The 11,951-nt window shown below is 57.2% G+C and overlaps 2 protein-coding genes across 2 annotated transcripts; both read right to left on the bottom strand.

Moving 5' to 3' along the window:
* Positions 1-329: 329 nt before the first annotated feature.
* On the bottom strand, positions 330-1,581 carry LOC308234874 (phosphatidylinositol 5-phosphate 4-kinase type-2 gamma-like; the record flags this gene model as incomplete). The annotated part of the gene is given in 3 exon segments (XM_080643294.1): positions 330-385; positions 388-1,002; positions 1,005-1,581. Coding segments are annotated over 3 exon segments (1,248 nt in total).
* A 1,393-nt stretch (positions 1,582-2,974) lies between these two features.
* On the bottom strand, positions 2,975-6,855 carry LOC308234886 (class I histocompatibility antigen, Gogo-C*0203 alpha chain-like). Its single transcript, XM_080643307.1, has 7 exons — positions 6,740-6,855; positions 6,341-6,625; positions 5,808-6,083; positions 4,941-5,216; positions 4,714-4,818; positions 4,251-4,283; positions 2,975-3,946 (listed from the first exon to the last, which is right to left on the bottom strand). The coding sequence occupies exons 1-7, from the start codon at positions 6,831-6,833 to the stop codon at positions 3,942-3,944; spliced, it is 1,074 nt and encodes a 357-aa protein (XP_080499433.1). The 5' UTR covers positions 6,834-6,855; the 3' UTR covers positions 2,975-3,941.
* Between the last annotated feature and the right edge of the window lie 5,096 nt (positions 6,856-11,951).

Here is an 11,951-nt window from a genome sequence, read left to right as displayed (position 1 = left end):
GTAAGGCATGGCTCCAGGTGCAAGGTCCTCATTAACCTGGCCCGTTCTTCCCTGGGATCCATGCTGAGGTTTAATATTTCTTGCGGGAATCCACACGGGCTTGGAGAAATTTTCTGGAAATATACCGAATGTGAAGAGGGGATCGGGGCCCTTCCAGAACCCGGACTCGGGATCTTTCCATTTAACCAGACCATTTTCCTTTGCCTTATTCTGACACCAGTGTACTTCCATGGGTGTCTTGCCATGGCATCACAGGTGAAAAAATGTAAGGGAATTAAGGCTTGGTGAAGTCTACTCTGAACATAAGGCAGCAGTGACCACGAAGTCTCTTAGGCAAAGATGTTGGTGATAAAATCCAGGAATCGCTGAGCATACTGCTCAGGATCGCTGCCCCAGCCCCATGCTTGGCAGTTTTGGATGCAGGAGCTGCTTTCTTCTTGGCATCACACTGCGTCAGGATGGCAGTGAGGCCCATGAAATACACCGCCTTCTGGGGGACCCCTTCAGCACCCCGGATGGCGTAGACTACAATGAAGGATTCAAACTCTCCAGGGCCCAGAGGCCGATGGGAAAGCATGTAGCTGCCAATGCCCTCAGGGGAGGTGCCACAGCAGCCCACCAGAGCAGGTCCCCTCAGGCCACGGTCCCCATCCCTCTCTGACTCCTCCTCCCGCACAGGCCCCTCCTCCTCTGGTTCGGAGCCACCAACTATGTCACGGATGCCCAACACAAGGCTGTGGTCCATGACCTTCAGCCGCACTAGGAACCCCACACCTCTCTTTAGCTTCTCTAGAAATATTTTCTTCTCCTCTGCACCACTATAAACTTTCTGGCTCTTGTTGAGAAAGTCCATATCCTTAAGGGTAGGTGATTCCTTAACCTTTTCTTTATCGCTGGCTTCCCGGGACACGAGGGAGCCCCTGAGGTCACACTTCCTGTGCACAGGAAGACGGTGGCTAAACATGTAGCGCATCACAAGCATGTAGCTGTCTTCGTTGTCCCGCTAACTCGGTACATCCCCAGGAACTGGGGCAGCAGCGTGTTACCATGGCACTTCACAATGTACTGCTGGGAGCTGGAGAGGTTGCTGTGCATGTCAGCAATGTCCTCCCCGGATACTTCTGTGATGACCAGCGTCCGATCACAGGAGATAAGGAAGCGACCGTCACTGCCTTCCCTTCCACTCCGGGGACGTCGGGTAAGAGATACCAAGCATTCCTGGTCATCAATGCCCAATCGATCACGGAGGTTCCTGAAGACCTGGGGACAATACTCCTTGAACTTGAAATGACTGGGCAGATTTTCCCTGTGGAAAAGGTGACTGTTGGCCTTGACCTCGGAGCTGGCCTTAAAACCATCTGGCAGCAGCAGCACCACAGGGGGAGGCACCTGGCTGAGCTCAATGATCCAGTGGGCGACGCCCCCCAGGAACACGCCCACCGGTGGGTCAGCCGCCCGAGACACCTTCACCTTCTGCTGCACCAAATGCTTCTGCCTGGTTTTGGAGGCGAAGCCGAAACCCTGGCCGGGGGCCGCTGTGCTCGCCGGTATGGAGGCCGGCGGGTCCGAGGAGGACGCCATGGCCTCCCGCGTACCCGACCCAGGGGAAGCCGGAGCCGGCCGCGATGGGGATCCCGACCCCGGAAGCCCACAAATTCTTTATTTTAGTTATTTTTATTATTTGTGTTCTAACAACTTTAAGATTTCAAAGCCAATTAACAAGGCCGTTTTCTTTTGGCAAATTTTATAACAGAGCTAACTTTTAGTGCCTTCAATGCTAAAGTATTATTTTATTTTTATTTTGTGGAGAAACAGGAGTGCCCCCAAGATTTGGGAGGCAACCTTGGAATGCGCTACATTATTATTCAAAGATTACCATCATTATGGAAACATTAATCCTATTGTCCAAATATAGCCTGTATATTTTGTGTCATTTTTGCCATTTGTTAAAGAAAGAACAGTCTTAGTTCTTTCTGTAGCATCCGTGAAGACATTGGGGCTCAAGAAGTCACCCAAAATCGGGCAGAGCACGCTTTTCTCTTAAGCTAGCCTTTCTTCTCACGGGTACAGAAATCTCAGATGCATCCCGAAACAATCAGGGTAATGTTTCATTTGTCTAAATGTTAAATGATGGATTGTGAAATAAAAACATGGCAAAAATGAGACTTTTAATAACATTATCGAGTGGGCGTCCATTCTCCAGGATCGCCAAAAGACCTAGTAATTTTTTCATTACTTCCCTCTGTCCAGGGAATTTTCCTAGAACCTGTATTATTGGCCACGTGTACCACTCCTATTCTCTCTCCCCATTCCCGCATTCTGTTTGTTCTGGGGAAACTCAGCAATCGCCTGGCCATCTATCATTTGTTTCTCATTAAATTAAATTAAATTCGTGGTTAATAAACTAACCATAAACAATAACTAATACACAAGTATCTAATAATTTCCTGTTTAATATCTAGGACATAAAAGAGGTTGAATCTGCATTGACTGAATCTGGAGGCAGAATGCTCACGCCTTTCCCTGGAGCGCCCCCTTGTGTCCTTCTTGGCTGCGTACACTCCCTTTTAAAATGCCCTGTTCTACCACAATTATAACACCTTATATTCCCCACTGTTACAGCGGCAGCGAGTAAGTTTGCTTGAAAAGTGCCTGACCCCACGTTCAGACAAGCCTGAATTATTTCTGTAATGGTACTTTTTTTCCTCAGAGGCGTCATGCATTTCTTACAATCAGCACTGGCATTTTCATATGCTAATTGCTGAATGAAAATGTCTCTTGCTGCTGAGCTTTTTTCAAGTTTTGACCCAATCTTTCCCAACATTCAAGATCCAATGTACCTTCTTCAGGAAACCAAGGGTTATGTTCTATAATATAATGCAAAAACTATAGGAGAATACCTCCTGACACTTTAATTTCTTTATTCTTAAGCATGCAAACCAAAAGTCTACAATAAAGTTTCTTACTTTTTTTAAAAAATATATTTTTATTGATATTTTACAGAGAGGAAGGGAGAGGAATAGAGAGCCAGAAACATTGATGAGAGAGAAGCATTGATCAACTGCCTCCTGCACACCTCCCACCGGGGATGTGCCCGCAACCAAGGTACGTGCCCTTGACCGAAATTGAACCCGGGACCCTTCAGTCTGCAGGCCGACGCTCCATCCACTGAGCCAAAAACGGTTTCGGCTTCTTACTTTTTAACTGAATTCTGCCCCACTAGCCTGGCTTAAAAAAAGGACGTTCCCACCCTACTTACAGATCGCATCTTCTGCAGCTGGCTGTGGGCTTTGCACGTGGTGAATTTCCCCACCTATCCAGTGAATTCTTCCCCACCTATCCGGTCAAACCTTCTCTACCTTGCCGCCGAAGCTTCATTTTTCCGATCGAGATGAAATCTTCTCCTCCAGATGTCCCCTGTTGTGGCACCAGATGGGTGAGCCACGTCCTGTGTGGTTCAGGGTTCGGAATCTGGAGGAGGGCCGCGCGCAAATGACAGAGAGGAGACAAGAAATAATAATTTGGAAATACTGGGGGCCCGGCGGGAAGCCCAACACAATGGGAAGGACTTTCTCTGATGCCCAGGCCTTGCCAACCTTTTATTCAACTTTGGACATACAAATAGCCCTTAGTCAGGCAGGCAATTCCGGTAACAGACAGACTCTCTTGAGGGTCAGTAAATATTAGAAAGATTCACTCTGAGACTATTTGGTCAGGAAATTGCTTGAGCCATCACTGTCTGGACTCAACAATCGGTGCATAGCTCTGGCCCTTGCCAGGGCTCAAGGTTCACCAGTGTTCCGAGCTCCTTGTTTACACTTCTCTGATAGTGAAGACAATCGGGGGCTTCCTACAGCCAGCACCCCAATCAGACGTTCTTGACTCAGGATGTGGGAGGGTGAACACATCTTCCATCACTCAGTCCCCACAAGGCAGCTGCCTCACGCTGTAGAGGGCAATCATAATGAACTAATTCAGGGGAGTTTCTGAAACTGGTGACGTTCTCAAAGACCACTTCATGCTCACAATGTCCCACAGAATCCCCATGACCCAGTCCTCCCCTCTGCCCACCCCATCCGCAGATCAGGTATCCCCTTTAGAAGCCGAGAGAGACACATCAGAACCCTGGGCACACCAGGATAGGGTCAGAGCCCCAGGTCAAGGGACTAAGGAGGAACTATGGGGTGAGGTCCTGCATGCCTCCCATAGGCACTGTCCCAGAAACTCAGGGGTCACCCCTCCATACTCACTGGCAGCCTGAGCGTAGCTCCCTCCTTTTCCACCTGCGGGAATAAAACATCCCGTGAGAGACCAGGGAGGAGGCAGGGCCATGAGGTCCTAAAGGAAGCCCTAGTCCTGGGCCCCAGAGGAGTTTCCAGAACCGAGTGTATAGACCCAGGGCAGGATCAGGAAACCTGTGGAAAGTGCATGTGTGGGGACTGGACCCACCGCCCCCCTGGAGTCTGTGCTCAGCAGGGACCTGCCCTCTGACCTGGAACTGCTGGGAACGGGGTCCCCACCACCAGCATCATCAGGTGATAAGTGGGTCCCTCATTTTCCCACGGGCCTCACTAAGGAGTAAGTGTGAGCACAAAGCCCCACACTGGCCATCACACGCGTGGGGACGGTGCTTCCCGTGAATGAGGCGGGACACACGTCTACCTGGGCTTGAACCCCCAGTGGGACAGACACTCAGACCCCACCCCTGCCCACCTGAGCGCCTCCTCCTCCACAGCACAGCTCCAGCCACAGCTACCAGCAGAACCAGGCCCCCAGCGATGCCCATGATGATGAAGATGAAGGTGTGAGAAGGCGGCTCTGGGGGGAGAAGAGAAAGGAGGGTGAGGGCCCTGACCCCAGGCCTCAGCCCCGACCCCACTGAGGTCCCCCAGGGCCCCTGCTGCCTTAAGAAGAGGCTCTGTGCCCATGGCCCTCCTCACCCCATCTCAGGGTCAGGGGCTCGGACAGCCCCTCGTGCTGCACATGGCACGTGTATCTCTGCTCCTCTCCTGGGGGCACCCCCACGGCCGCCCACTTCTGGAAGGTGCCGTCCCCTGCAGGCCTGGTCTCCACCAGCTCCATGTCCTGGGTCTGGTCCTCCCCGTCACGCTGCCAGCTCAGGCTGATGTCCGCAGGGTAGAAGCCCAGCGCCCAGCACCTCAGGGTGACCTCACGAGCAGACACGGGGTGGTGGGTCACGTGTGCCTTTGGAGGGTCTGAGGGGAGGGGAGAAAATGCAGGAACTTTGCATCCGCCATGGGACACTCAAGCAGCGCCCATGTGACCATCCTGAGAGTGGACAGACACCTGGGTGGGGGAGGGAGCACACAGCCCACACACCAGCCTGGACAGAGGCATCTGGAAGGACCTCCTAGTCTTTAGAAAGTTCTAGAATCAGAGAGACACAGCCCAGGGCAGGAGGCAGGTCTCTGAGGGGAGAAAAGGGATTTGTGGTCCTGACCTGGGTGGAGGCCATGTGACTCAGAAAAGCTGGGGTCAGGCCTCAGACACAGGGGTGTGGGCAGCGCACAAGGCCTGAGAGAGAAGGTCCCCGTGGGTCCCAGAGCCCCTGCAGGGCCCGTGGGAACCGCTGATGGGTCATTTCAGAGGGGTCTCTCTCCACCTCACGAGAGCCAGCACCCCTAACTGTCCCTGAGCGGAGGGGGAGTCCCTCTGGTATCTGACCTGGACATCCAGGGGACTCCCTCCCTGACCCAAGGAGGGGTGTCTGACACTGACCCCCTGTCCTGTCTCCTTGTAGGAGCCCCAGCCCCGGGGAGAGGGGGCGGCCCCAGGGGCCCTGGTACCTGCGCGCTGCAGGGTCTCCTTCCCTTTGTCCAGGTACATGCGCAGTGACTCCACACACAGGCCCTCCAGGTAGCTCCTCTCACGCTCTGCCTCACCCTCCGCCTCCCACTTGCGCTTTGTGATCTGAGCCGCCATGTCGGCCGCGGTCCAGGAGGTCAGGTCCTCGTTCAGGGCGAGGTAATCGGCGCCGTCGTAGGCGTATTGACTGTACCCGCGGAGGAGGCGCCCATCGGGTCCCATGTCGCAGCCAAACGTGCACTGGTAGGTGTGAGACCCTGACCCCGCCCCGAGGTCAGCCCCGCCAGCCCCGAGGTCAGCCCCGCCCCGCCCCGAGGTCAGCCCCGCCCCTCCCGACCCCCGGGGACTGAATCAAAACTGAAAGTGAAATCGGGTCCAAGCCCCCGCGAGCTCCTCCCGGGTGGGGGCCCGGTGTGAACCTCCGCCTCGGGGTGACGCTGGGACCCGGGCCCTCTGGGCGACCCCGGCCCGTCCGTGGGAAGGGGGGTCGTGACGGGCCCGACGCGCGGCTCACCGTCCTCGCTCTGGTTGTAGTGGCCGCGCAGGGCCTCCAGGTTCCCTCGGTAAGTCTGTGCGGCTGCCTTGAAGATCTGCGTCTGCTCCTCCCAATACCCCAGGTACACCTGCTCCACCCACGGCTGCTGCATCCACGCCGCCCGCGGCTCCGCCTTCGGACTCGCCGCGTCGGTGTCGAACCGCACGAACTGCGTGTCGTCCACGTAGCCGACGACGATGAAGTGGGGCTCCCCGCGGCCGGGCCGGGACACGATGGTGAGGAAATACCTCAGGGAGTGGGGGCCTGGGGGGCGGACGGAGGGCAGGGCCGGGGCTGACACGCGCCTTCCCGGTCCCGCGTTCCCGCCGGGTCCCCTCGCTCCTCCCCGCACAGCCGCCCCCTCCGACCCCGACTCACGGGCCCAGCTGGGGGCCAGGACCAGCGCCCCCGAGAGCAGCAGGAGGAGGGTGGGGGGCTTCATGACCCGCATCCTCGGTGTCGGGGGAACCATCTGAGTCCCGGCGCTTCCGCGGTGGAGTTGTAACCGAAGCCGCGGGGACGCTGATTGGCTGCTCTGGAAACCGCTCAGCCAATGGGAGTGAGAAGGGGAGCGCGTCACGAGTATCCAGGAAGGAGGCGCCGACACAGGTTGGGAGAGGAGAAGTGAAACCAGGGCGCTGGGGAGTCCCCACCATGGAGCTGCCCCCCCCCAGACTCCGTCCCCTGCTGAGACCTGAGCGCAGGCCTGGGCCCTGGACTCGGTCCTGACCCCCCTCCTGCGCGGAGCGCCCGTCACACTGTCCCTGAGGCCGGGCCCAGGCGCTGTGCTGTTCAGGGACTTTCCAAGGTTTGGGGTTCACCATCTCTGTGCACCTCACACAGGAGGGAGGCCCCCAATAATCCTGTTTATGGGGTTCCGTCTGTCACAGTCACCACTCACGGAATCACACAGGTTAAACAATTATTATTTTTTTTAAATATAGTTTTATTGATTTCAGATAGGAAGGAAGTGAGAGATAGAAACATCAATGATGAGAATCAGGGATCCGCTGCCTCCTGCATGCCTCCTACTGGGAATTGGGACCACATCCCGGGCATGTGCCCTTGACCTGAATCAAACCTGGGACCCTACAGTCAGCAGACCTATGCTTGATCCATCCAGACAAACTAGCTAGGGCTCAATGTTTTAAAAATATATATTTTATTGATTTTTTTACAAAGCGGAAGGGAGAGGGATAGAGAGTTAGAAACATCGATGAGAGAGAAACATCCATCAGCTGCCTCCTGCACACCTCGAACTGGGGATGAGCCCGCGACCAAAGTACATGCCCTTGATGGGAATCGAACCTGGGACCCTTCAGTCCACAGGCCAATGCTCTATCCACTGAGCCAAATCAGTCAGGGCAGGGCTCATTTTTTTTTTAAAAAAAAAGTAAACATTGGATCCCATGAGAAAGAGGCTAGCCCCACTCATACACATGATCTCCCTGGTACATGACTCCAGGGAATGTGGCAGAGGGTTTTCTGAGTACTTCCCAGGTCATCATGTAAGGTTATTTTAATCCTCCATTTTTATTAAAGACAGTTAAGAAATTAATCCATTTGTGTAATGAAGGCAAGATACATTTATCTTCTTTTGAATAATATTTTTAATTTTTTAAATATACTTGATGTACCATATTGTATTAGTTTAGGTGGACAAGTCTGCGATTAGACATTCATAGAACTTATACAGGGATCGCCCCATACATGTAGTACCATGTGACCTCACATGTAGCTGTTACAACATGAGTGACTGTGTTCCCTGTGCTGTGCTTTCCTCCCCATGACCACACTGTAGGGACCGTGTTGTAGTTCCTCCTCCTCCACCTGCTCTGCCCAGTCCCCCGCCCTCCGGCAGCCAGCAATCTGCTCCCTGTGGCTCTGAGTCTGTGGCTGCTGTAGGTTCTGTTGGGCTGATCCCAGGGGCTCTGAGTGCCGGCTGTGGGGAGGGTGGTCATTGTTCTGTGGTTGTGGGCGGATGCAGGCACCGCGTTCACCTTTGGGGCATCTCCACCAGAGACCACGATGTTTTAAAATGTGGATGGAAGGATGAGGCTTCAGTGAACAGAGTAATTTCACCTCTTTCCACCGCGTCCTTTAAAGGGAAACTGGTTCTGTTCTCTGTCTGTCTGTCTTCTGTCTGCAGGTCAGTGCTGGTGGGAGGAACGACGATGGAGGTCGGGTGTCAGCCCATTCGTGCTGAGCTTGGCCTCAGCGCCCCTGTCAGCGGAGTGAAAAGGCCAGGATGTCCCTCATCTCCTGCCAACAGTGTTGACCCCACATCCCGGGAAAGGCTCTCAGAGACTGCAGGGTTCCACGGACCACACTTTGAGAAAGGTTGTTCTGGATAAACCAGGGAGAGAATCCCAACCATCCCTGCCTCTGCCCCTGCCTTCCCTTCCCAGAATCCCTCTCCCTGCGGGGTGTTCCCTGCACCCCACACTGAGCTTAAAGCACTCTGCCTGGGACCTTCCAGAAGAGAGCTCACCCCTGGATCGGGGAGAGAGAGAGAACCATCAATGGGAGAGGGACCCCGACTGGCTGCCTTCTGCAGGGGATGGAACCTGCCCCCCAGGCCTGGGCCCTTGTTCAGGAATCCCACCTGCGACCCCACAGTGGCCGGCAGCCGCGCTATCCACTAAGCCACACCCGCGGGGGCCACAGCGTATTTTCCAGGGAACCATTTCTAAGGCTTTTTAAATATAACTTCCCTTCAACGTTTTCAGCGGCAGCCCTGACCGGGTGGCTCAGTTGCTTGAGCGTTGTCTCCTACACCCGAAGTTTGATTCCCACACGGGGCACATACCTAGGTTGGGGGATCGATCCCCCAGCCGGGGCTATGGGAGGTAAGGGATACCTATTTGTCTCTCACCTCCATGTTTCTCTCTCTCCTGCCCTCTCTCTAAAGACCCCGCCCCCTCCCTTCCCGCCCAGCTCAGTGCCCCCCCTCAGAGCCTGGCTGTGTGCACAGGGCGACCCTGGGAGGCGCTGCCCTCACCCCCCTGCCTGACTCAGCGCCTCCCCTCCTCAGGCCTGGCCCCTGCCCTCAGGGGGCCCCTCACCTTCTGCTTATGATGCGCCTCTTGCTCACTTTGCGTTCATTCGTTTAAAATGTTAAAGTAACGCCCTGGCCCGTGTGGCTCCGTGGACAGAGCATCGGGCTGATGGCAGAAGGGTCCCAGGTTCCATTCAGGTCAAGGGCACAGGCCTGGGCGGCAGGCTCGGTCCCCAGTGGGGGGCGTGCAGGGGGCAGCCGATCCATGGTTCTCTCTCATCATTGGTGTTTCTCTCCCTCTCCCTCTCCTTTCCTCCTGAAATCAATAAAAATATATTTAAAAAAATTTATAAAAAGAGGGTTGGCTGGACGCGACTGTTGGAAGGAGGAGGAGGGCGAGGGGGAGCTGGGGACCAGCGGTGAAGGCCCCCCAGGCCTGTGAGGTTCTGCGCGGTCGCTGTGCCCGGGCCCCCGCGGCCCCAGCGGTGACCTGATGGGAACACGCGGGCCCCACGGGGCGTGTCCGTGTGAAGAGGGCGCGGGGGCAGCGGAGCGCGGGGTGTGGGGGGGGCTCCCCTGGGGGCTTCTCTGCACGGGGTGTCTGGGACGCGGCCCCCTGACTCTGACGCGGGGTCCCCATAAAAGGAGGCTCCCGTCCGTGGGGGATCCCCCTTCCCCTCAGAGTTTATAGGACGTGACGAGGGGCCCCCATCCCAGCGCTCAGCGCCAGGTCCCCCCAGGCCTGACACCCCCCTCCAGGCGCTGGACCCGAGGGACCCGGGAAAGAGCGCGCTTCCCAGGGAGAGGCCGCACCCCCCAGCGCTTCCCTCCCTCCCGGGGGCGGGGCTCCCGCAGCCGCTCCCGCAGCCCCAGCGCCCCCCCTTCTCTGCTGCCCACAGAGGGGAGGCCACGTGCAGCGCCAGGACCTGACAGGGTTCTGGGGGGGGGGGGGGGGGGAAGCGGCCCTTCCTCCTGCTCCAACCAGGGCGCAGGGCCGTGCTCAGCCGATTGGCTGCAGCCTGTCCCTGGCGGTTGGGAAAGTGAGTCCCCGCTGGACGGAGCCCCCGCCTGACCCCGCACTGGCCCGGGACCCGCAGGGAGGGGAGCCCCGGGAGAGGGAGGGGGCTCCTTGCGGGGCCTTGTCCTTGCAAAGCGGGCTGGGCCCCGGAAGGGGAGACACGGGGGTATGAGCTGAGCGCCCCCTTAGCACCGACCGCAAAAAGGTCTATTATTACTATTATTATCATTATTATTATCTTTAAGTTAAGAAATCCTCTCGTTTAAAGGAGACCATTTTTATTTTATTTTATTTTCCTTTTAAAATATATTTTTATTGATCCCAGAGAGGAAGGGAGAGGGAGAGAGAAACATCCATGATGAGAGAGAATCCCTGATCAGCTGCCTCCTGCACGCCCCCCACTGGGGAGGAGCCCACACCCCGGGCCTGTGCCCTGGACCCTTCAGTCCGCAGGCCGGCGCTCTATCCACTGAGCCACACCGGCCGGGCGGGAGCCCACCTGCAAAGCCCCACGGGGCACCTGCGTGGCCGGTTCACAAAGCCCAGGAGGGAGGGAGGAGCCATCACCTCCCCCTCGGAGGCCCCGCAGCCCCCCTAAGGGCTCCGCCGTCTCATCCACCAGGAACCCAGGGGCTCTGTGGGGACCCCAGGCCTGGAGCCCCACATGTCAGATCCTGGGGCAGCGGGAGACCACGTGTCACTGAAGGAAGGAGGGACCGTCCTGCGGAAGGACAGACCTGCCCGAGGCTCAGCCCCTGCGCCGGAAAGGGCCGCTGCCCAGGGGCCGAGGGTGGAACGGGCCGCCCTGAGGCCGGAACCAGCCCTCCCTCACCCAGGGGGACCGAAGGGCACTCACGTCCAAGAACAAACCCTGAGATGCGGCTCAGGGCGCGGCCTGCCTGGTTCAGCGCTTGGCGGGCGGCCTGGCCCACAGTGACTGGCCAGCGCGGTGGCTGCTGCTGCGGAGGCGGAGGCCGGGGGAGGAGGTGGAGTCCGCGGGGGAGGTGGAGGCGGAGGCCCAGGCGCAGGAGGGGCGCCCTGGGCGGAGGTCCGTCCCCAGCTGTCCCTGCGGAGCCCCCAGGAGCCCCGTAGCGCGGCCTCCCGCAGCGGCCACTAGGCCCAGACCTGCAGGTGGAGGTGGGACCTCGGGCAGCGCTGTCGGGGCCCTGAGCGCGCAGAGCTTCGGGCCTGAGCTGCGATAGATGTGTCCTGGGGTCACAGGCCTCGCCTCCCGGCCGCGGGGCGCATCCTCAGCTGCTGCTGCCTGGCCCCCCTGGACCTTCCTCATGACACCGTCCCGCACAACAGCCAGCCGGACCCTCTTATTTTAAAAAATACGTTTTTATTGATTTCAGAGAGAGGAAGGGAGAGGGAGAGCTGGAAACATCAGTGATGACACAGAATCCTTGATCGGCTGCCGCCCGCAGGCCCCACACTGGGGATCCAGCCCGCAACCCAGGCCCGTGCCCTGACCGGGAATCAACTCAGCTACATAGGTCAACGCTCAACCCCTGAGCCACCGGCCCAGCCAGCCTGATCTTTTTAAAAGAAAGGACCAGACCATGTTGGTCTTT

The sequence above is a fragment of the Plecotus auritus genome (genome assembly GCF_963455305.1).
Source record: "Plecotus auritus genome assembly, chromosome: 10".
Lineage (NCBI taxonomy): Eukaryota > Metazoa > Chordata > Mammalia > Chiroptera > Vespertilionidae > Plecotus > Plecotus auritus.
Note: the sequence above shows the minus strand (reverse complement) of the source record. Positions and strands in the feature narration are given on the sequence as shown.

What these genes read in the sequence shown, in the direction of transcription:
- LOC308234886 (XM_080643307.1), bottom strand. Translation starts at nt 6,833, where the DNA reads ATGGTTCCCCCGACACCGAGGATGCGGGTCATGAAGCCCCCCACCCTC. An exon ending in GGAGACCCTGCAGCGCGCAG is followed by an intron (nt 5,217 to 5,807) that starts GTACCAGGGCCC and finishes CCCTCCCCTCAG; the next exon opens with ACCCTCCAAAGGCACACGTG. An exon ending in GCCCCTGACCCTGAGATGGG is followed by an intron (nt 4,819 to 4,940) that starts GTGAGGAGGGCC and finishes TTCTCCCCCCAG; the next exon opens with AGCCGCCTTCTCACACCTTC.